This window comes from Cydia amplana, chromosome 25 (genome assembly GCF_948474715.1).
Source record: "Cydia amplana chromosome 25, ilCydAmpl1.1, whole genome shotgun sequence".
NCBI lineage: Eukaryota > Metazoa > Arthropoda > Insecta > Lepidoptera > Tortricidae > Cydia > Cydia amplana.
The window spans coordinates 5,567,115-5,575,991 of NC_086093.1; the positions used below are offsets into that span (position 1 = coordinate 5,567,115).

The window sequence follows — 8,877 nt, forward strand, 5'->3', positions numbered from 1 at the left end:
ATCTGAACATGCACTTTAACTACATTATAATTTACATTGTTCAGATATTTGTGAATACCTCGGCCGCTCCGATATATCTGATGGTGACTGTTCAGCATGAAGAAAAAATCCTACCTGGTCTAGTCGTATCGTATTACGCGAGAAAACAGTTCCCGAATTGGTTATATCTGTAAAGTCATGATTGATATTATTGATAAGTCATATATGGCATAAGTCACTCGTATGGTAAGCCCAGACTAAGGTTGAGGTTGACATCACTTTTTATTTTACTTCGTGTAAATCGTGTAATAAAACGCCGCAATAACTGTATACCAACATGACAAACAAAATCATTTGGTATGTCTGTAGCACCACCGAAACGAAACCAACCGAGAGTTGCCGAAAATGGCCGATCATCGTAAAATGAAGATTGTTATGAAAATTTCTTTTGCTTATTGTAAATTAAATACGCATCGATAGCGATAGTTTTTATGCTCTAGTTCTATTCTCATATTTAGATAATAGATTTAAACAGTTTTTTCTTATCATACGTGCGTGGTATTCGAGAAACGTGTCAAAAACTTTTTTAGAAATTTGTAAGGCGCCATCTCGCTTCTTCCCTCGTTTTTTATCCCGTTCTGGTTTTTCAATTTTATATATATAGATAGGTGAACCAGGATCTATTGAGGGTGCGCCATGTTGCGGAATTTCACTGGAACTAATTTTTTCATACTACACTGAATTGTCACCCTATACATGAGAATAACAGCGCCCTCTTGACAATTATCATATATTACTGGTCGTGAACCAGGATCTATTGAGGGTGCGCCATGTTGCGGAATTTCACTGGAACTAATTTTTTCATACTACACTGAATTGTCACCCTATACATGAGAATAACAGCGCCCTCTTGACAATTATCATATATTACTGGTCAGGCTATAACTAAACTTGACGTTGGCAAAGTGCCCTGGCAGCAAAAGCCATTCATACAAAAAAAATTAAAAAAAAAAAACATGTAGATTTAGGTTATAGGTGGTTATAGGTTATAACTACCCAAACCCAAGTACTTGTTTTACGGTCGTATATTGCTGTGATAAATTACCGTATAACTATATTGCGATAATGGATGTGTTAAATTCTTGTCGCTGCTGCCTGCAGGCCGCAGGGGACATGGACTTGACGATACCGCACACACATCTCGGTAGAACCGAGATATACTCGGACATGCTTAAAAACTGTTTCGATTTGCACGTAAATATGTATTTTTTTTACATTTATTTTATAAACACGTGTGTAGGGTTTTTAAAATATAAGTACATTTATCAGATAGTTACATCAAACTTGTGATTAAGTAAGTGCTTCTTGCAAATACATACATGTTACTGTTTTGGAGCTGTGGGGCCTGTGGGTTAGGTAGCCTGTATACAAAATGAACACAGAAAAAGTTTAAGCAGCATGGAGCTGTTGCTTGATCACTTGATCATAACGTATTATAATTTTCATCACGAGATACTTTCTGCAACTTCAAAGTTCATAAGAATTATATGTTACAATGATAGAGAAAAATAGTGTAGTGTATTAACCTACTAATTAATAATTATGTATTAAACTACTTACTAATTAATATGTTGATTTACATTAATAATTACAAAAAACCGGCCAAGTGCGAGTCAGACTCGCGTACGGAGGGTTCCCCACCATCAACAAAAAATAGAGCAAAAAAATCGTGTTTGTTGTATGGGAGCCCCCCTTAAATATTTATTTTATTTTATTTTTGTATTTGTTGTTATAGCGGCAACAGAGATACATCATTTGTGAAAATTTCAACTGTCTAGAAATCGCGGTTCATGAGATACAGCCTGGTGACAGACGGACGGACAGCAAAGTCTTAGTAATAGGGTCGCATTTTTTACCCTTTGGGTACGGCACCCTAAAAAGGCAATTAATCATGTCTAATTAAGTTTTAAATTTTCCTCCGTTGTCCTTGTCTAAGCGCATGGACAAGCAACTCTTGGAGGTAAATTAAAAACTTAATTATATCAAAGATAATAGAGTGTTTAGGGAATTACTGTGCAATTAAGTGTTGTTTTGTGTTGTAATGTGAAAGTTTAAATCAATATCTTGATTTATTTTTCATATAATTATGCAGTTGACACTCATCGGTAATGGTTCATGTGGGATCTGCATGACATGTGTGGGGCGCCTGCGAGACGCAAGTGACTTCAAGCTACAAGTGCAGCGCTGCCAGGCAGAACTGCAGTCACAATTACAGGGTGTGAGCCATGTTCATTGTTAGTTACAAGATTATTTTACAATACATTTTATGGCTATATAATTTGGGGCCCAGTGTAAAGACTGCCTTACTCTACTTTGCAGTAAAAATCAGAATACTATGGTTAGTGACTAACAGAAACCGAAGGTTCGTTTATGCTCTAGTCTTTACCAAAACCAAACCTTCAGATAAAACATCATTTTTATGCCCAAGACATAACTTTGAAACCTGCTGAAACCAAACCGTTGGTTGGACACTAACCACAATGAATGGTCCTATTAAAGGAGTTGTTTTTATTACTTTAGAGGACCAAGTCTGTCATATAATCAAGTCTTCTTATCCTTCCATTCTCTATTTACTTTTTGATATTGCATTTTTGTTACAGATGAAGATGTTGTAATCAAAACAGAGAAGGTGGAAAATCATGGCTCAGAGGATGAGAATGCGTCACGTAAATATAATTATACTTATCTAAACTATTACATCGGTATTTACAAAATAACTGTATGAAAGCTTTGTGACCCGGCAAGAAAGTGAGCTTTCGACTTAATTTTTTCGCACAGCTCTTTTTCTGATACTAGATACTTTCCCGCGAATAAAAAAACCCGCAAATCCCAGTTGGTGGGACACCTCTCCTTTCTGCTTTGCATCTGTTCAATCTGGAACAGTTTGTAAAAAGACGAATATTGACGAAGATTTATTGTAAAATGAACATATGTAATTCATTTATTTCATTATCAAAATAAAACTCATTACATAACTTACAGGTAGATTCACTAACGATAGTACTTAGACCACTGATAACTGGACTAGCCGTTCAGTAATTTACCCCTCTGTCAAATATGCAAAGAATCATATATAAAGACTTTTTAACTTTTTTTAAGGTTGTGACGGAAAACTTGCACTTTTTTAGTGTGATAAGCAACTTCGTCCCAAAAATCAATTTAACCTTTAGTAACAATTTTTTTTTCAGACGAAGATTCTTTAGTTAAGTCAGAGCGTTCGGGTGGTGTCGAGACGTGTAACGAGGACGACATATCGTCACGATCGGGTAAAACCTTTTTCTAAATTACCACTGATTTAGAAGATTCGAAAATATCGACTAGACATACAGTGGTATATAATAGCAGTTTGTTATGTTAGGTTAGGTTAGGTTGATTTTCGTTTTTTTTTTTTTTTTTTTTTCGTTTTCTTGGAGCGGACCTATCGTTCTTGGAGCGGACCTATCGCTGCCGGCAATAGCCAGTGCGATGGTCCGTAACAGAGGCACCTGGGAGGCGGTCGTCGCGTTCTGCGACGCTGTCATGTCCCTAAAGGAGGCGGCGGAGAGAGAGCGAGAGGACGATCCCCTCTCGCTCCCTATCCGCCGAAAAAGGACCGGGCGGAGGCGGGCCGCGTATGACCGCCGCTTGCCGCCCTAACTGGGACCTCGGGCAGGAGATCGGGGGGTCTCCTGCCTGACGAGAGTGTCCCGAGGCGGATAAGGCGCAAAAAGTGCACACTTAAGAGGGACAGTGGCAAAAGCCGCAATAGCCGAGCCCGCAAGGGCGACACGCACATGGCAGGGCCGAGGTAAGCGCCAAGCGTTCCCTTAGCCCTACCTCAGGCGGAGCGAGGGTACACCGAGGGGTTTTAGTGGGTAGGCCTCCCCCTACGGGAGGAGAGTCCCACATAACTCCCGACCCCCCCCCCCTCGGGGGCGGGAGTATGCGCAACGCATTTCCCCTCGTAAAAAAAAAAAAAAAAGGTTGATTTTCGTTGGTCTCTTTTTGCGAGGACGTGATAGCGAGAAAAGAGACCGCGGAAAGAGAAAGGGAGGAAGATCCGGCCGGATACCCGTGGGCGGCAGGCTCGGGGACGTCTGTCGCCTACACGAGGGTCCCTGGGATGGCCAATGCGCCAAAAAATGGCGCACTCTAGAGTAGAGGACAACAGTTCCTCCGAAGTCGAGTCCGGAGTTCGGACAGCCGCTGGCGGGGTTCCGGAAGCATGGTCCCGGCCGTTTCCCGTGCCTCGCCTTAAAGCCTTGAGGCGGCCAACAGAGGGGTTTTAGTGGGTATACCTGTGGTCTCATCAGCCCACAACAGGGAGTCCCACATAACCACCCGGCCCGTCCCTCTTCTCTTAAAAAAAAAAGGTTGATTTTCGTTGCTTTTCCTTTCCTCGGTTTCTGCTATTATATTGCATACAGTTGTAGGCAGAGTTGGTGGCCTTAAGTCGTACGGAGGCCGCGCATTCGAACGTGGATACCTCCGATTTTGTTGGAACTCATATTTCATATATACTTGCTTGACGACCCATTGCTTTTCGACGAAGGAAAACATCTTGAAGAAAGAGTACTAATGCCACTAAGGCCAAGTTTCATCTTTGGATTGGAAAATCGGATGCTAGCCACAATTTCGTTGCCAATTGACCCTGGGCTCCTTTAGGATGTAACAAGAAATACCTACGCTCAGATGAGGAACAGATTTCTAAAGATACATTTAATGGCGATCCTAAAATGACGTGTACTTTGGCACATGCATTAGGACTCGAATTTGGCTATGCGTGCTTAACCCCTCGAGTCCCAGCCATAGATAATTCTCTCACTCAGCTAACTTCCGCGTCCGCTCTAAGGGTTAATAATGCCCAAGAACCACGGGTACCACCATAATATGTATAAACTGTTTTCTTTTGGTATCCAGACCCGTTGGGCGGCGCAGCTGATGCGGGAACGGAGCCAGCGGCGGCTATATCCCGTGACGAGACACTCGGCCTCTCGAGTCATACGAGCGACGTGTCCGACACCGGTGAGGCCCACTCCGGGGACGAAGCGTACACCAGCGACCCTTCTGAACAGCAAGAAAAACATATCGACCAGCAGCGTTATCCGTGCGACTTATGCGATAAAGACTTCGTTAACAAGTCAGCCTTGAAGCGACATCAGCGAGTAATACACGCGACAAAAAAAATGTACACTTGTGATAAATGCAACAAGAAATTTACTGATTTAAATAAACATAAATGCACTTACACCGATGAGGAGTTCGGTTGTGATGTTTGTGGCAAGAAATACTCAAATAAAGGTTATTTAAATATACACAAAGTAAGCCACAAAGGAGAGAAACCATACAAATGTGAAAAATGTAACAGGAGATTTAAACGCAAATGTTTTTTGCAACAACATGAAAAAACTCCATGTGAAGAAAATTCATACACCTGCGATGTGTGTAACAAGCAATTTAAGACAAAAATGCTTCTCAAGAGACATATATTAATTCACAATGGGGTAAAACCATATGGTTGTAAAGAGTGTAATAAACAATATTCAAAAAAAGAAGATTTGATCGCACATAAAAGAGTACACACTGGGGACAAATACAGCTGTGAAGTTTGTGACAAACAATATATTATTAAAAAAAACTTGTCAAGACATAAAAAAATTACTCATACCGGTCAAAAGTACGAATGTACAACATGTAACAAACTATTTACTAATAACAATTATCTCAAGTTCCATCATCAAAGAATTCACACTGGAGAAGAGTTGGCTAAAAAACGTCCCTACTCATGTAAATATTGTAGCAAGCAGTTTATATCAAAACCGGATTTAAACAGACATGCGAGAATACATACTGGCGAGAGGCCTTTTGCCTGTGAAGCGTGTCAGAAGACATTTAAGCAAAAAAGTCACTTAGTAACACATATAAAAACATGTATGAAGCATTTGAAATCATAAAATTATTTATTATTTTTTAGACCAACATGCACAAATTTACTTTATTATCTTAATAGAACTTTGACTTTGAATAATGTCCCAATAAATCCACACATATACTATTTAGATATTTTAAAAGTCAAAACCGATTATTAACAGCATATTACTAATAAATAACATCGAGATTATTAAAATAAATAATAAATAAATTAAATATTTTTATTGACAAAAAACAAGTTACCAAGTGGGTTTTGAAGTCCCTGACTTCTGAGCTAGGTAAAGACTAAAGACCTGTGTTACAGAAGTCAGTGTCCTCTCCTAGACAATAGAAACTATATAAGGAACATCGAATCTAGTATGACTTATTTACTACATTTCCCATTTTGTTTTTGATTTTATATTTATAGAAATTAATTATAGGGCTTGTTTTGATACCAGAAAACAATGCCATTCTAATATGAGTGCATAGCAATTACATTATATATATATATATATATTGTGTGTGTGTGTGTGTGTGTGTGTGAATATTCTAATGTAGGATGCTTTCAGTTTGATCATAGTCTAATGCCAGTAACCAGGACTTAAGTTTTCTCTTACACTCATGTTTAGGTAGGGGATAGATATTTAGAGTTTTGTTAATCTTATTATATATAAAGATGCTCATAAATCCCTGTTGCCGTCTGGCAGTAGCCAATCTGCATTTATATGGTGCACATACATTTGTCATTGTTCGCTTACTTGTAATTTTATTTTGATCATAGGGGGTAAGCTTATGCTGCTTTAACGTTAACAGTAGTATATATAGTTGTCTGACAGATAGCAATTGACATTGTTTATATAATAGACTCGTTGGATATCTATATGGTCTACATGTCATGACCTTCAACAGGGATCTCTGAGCTCTCTCCAGTTTTATCATGTGGGTTTTACAAGCGCCACCATTATTATATTAAGGTTTCGTAAAAATATTGCATTTTAATAGGGATTAAATAAATATACCTTCTGCTTTATTATTTTCATTAATACTAGTATTATTTGAGTTTAGATCCTAACATAAAATCATGTCTAGTCCCCTCGCATGATTAATTTAAAAGACGCCCCCTAAGTGTCCTCATTATTTATTGGTTCAGCAAGCTATTTGTGAGTATAGTAAGCATTGCCGTCACTGACTTAATATAAAAGAAATAGACACACAAAGCAGAACAAAAACGTCAAGAAATGTGGATCCCAATGACGTTTCGCACCATTTGCATTGATGATAAAAACGCTTACGTAAATTTTGAGTCAAGATAAATGTTTCGTACAGAAAAGAGCTTAATGTCGTAAGCATTAAGTGTCAAATTTGCAAACATAAGTACCAACACTGTTAAAAAATTTAGTCCGATGGCACTAAACGTAACGTATTTACGTCAAACAACGTCAAACGAGACTAATGAATGAATGGAGTCACTTTGGTAAACTTTAATATGTATTACTGTACAGGAAAACCAATTGAAGTAATAAATAAAACAAATTTAATTTAATCGGGAGCTCAAATAAAATTAATTCGTGGTTCAAATTCAAACAAATTAAATTTTTAATTCGTAAGTATACGTCTTTAAATACTAATTTCCTTGAAATAAATTCTACTTATTAAATAACTGTGTATTTAAGATCTACATTTACTCATAGCACGGGTGCACGGGGAAATTTAGATACTGATTGGATTTTTTTATAAAGTCTACCTATACTTTATAAAAAAAATCCTGTGGTTGTCACTGTGTTCCGACAGGTTTAGCATTTACAGTTAGTCGATATAAGCCCTTATTGGTGGTGTATATGTCGGAAACAGGGAAATGGGCCGAACACACAAGTGCCGTTTTGCCTTGTTTAAAACTGCATCACCCCTATCTCTTGCTATAATTAAATAGCAGTCCACTTTGCACGTCGCATAGGTTTTCTTGGAAATCTTCAATTTAAACATAATATTATTTCTTATGAATTCCATATAAAAATATAAAAAAAATATTGACCTCACATCGACTCATTAGAATTTTGTTCCTTGACATCCCTTCTTTGGTACTAACAAATTAATTTATTCAAAACCATAAAATTACCACCAGATTACATAAATTATGTAATGCTATCCAAAGAACTAACCGAAAGAAATACATTCCATCCTTTTTCCTTGCTTTATCATTGTTATTTTTACATATTTTAACGGCACATTTCGTAATTGTTGACAACTTCACATTTGAGCGTTTCAAACAAGACTAAACGAAAAAGTAATGCATGATCTGTTTTGACATCACTTTTGTGGGGCCATTTTTGGCGGCTGATTGGGTATCCAGTTCTTTATACTATATCAATGATTGCCGTTAATTAACTCGTAGGAAATTGACCAAAGATACAAATAACATTTGTGAAACCGACCTAAACATATTTTTAAGAAGTTACAGCTAAGCATACTATTTTGATGGCATTGCTCGTGTTGTCACTACACTATAACAGTGACAAAGGGATATTAATATGATAGAACAATGCCCAAAGGGTACTTTTTGCGATGGTCTTAAATAAGGCGGAAGGCAAAGGAATTCACATCACGTATATCTGAAAGCGAAACGTGTTGAAGAGTTTGGACTACTTAAATATCAATTCAATTTATTTATTTCGAATCCATAAGATCCAAAAAAAATATACCTTTAATCATGTCGTGCATAGAGAGTAGTGTCCTGTAGCCTTGCCACGAGTCACTGTGTTCGCTAACGTTCGCATAACTTACTTTCTATACATAATATAAGTTACGCACACGCTAGCGAATATGTCAGTGTCAAACTCGTTGTAAGGTTACGTTATCATCATCCCTGTTGCTTGTAATTTTCATTGAATATAATGTATTAGTAGTTATACATTATGTTGAATGAAAATAATATTTTTACAAACAAAA

The 8,877-nt window shown here is 37.6% G+C and overlaps 1 protein-coding gene across 1 annotated transcript; it reads left to right on the forward strand.

Moving 5' to 3' along the window:
- Positions 1-1,044: 1,044 nt before the first annotated feature.
- Positions 1,045-5,991, forward strand: LOC134659685 (zinc finger protein 436-like). The gene is made up of 5 exons (XM_063515370.1): positions 1,045-1,233; positions 2,132-2,273; positions 2,640-2,705; positions 3,228-3,305; positions 4,939-5,991. The coding sequence occupies exons 1-5, from the start codon at positions 1,105-1,107 to the stop codon at positions 5,970-5,972; spliced, it is 1,449 nt and encodes a 482-aa protein (XP_063371440.1). The 5' UTR covers positions 1,045-1,104; the 3' UTR covers positions 5,973-5,991.
- The last annotated feature ends 2,886 nt before the right edge of the window (positions 5,992-8,877 follow it).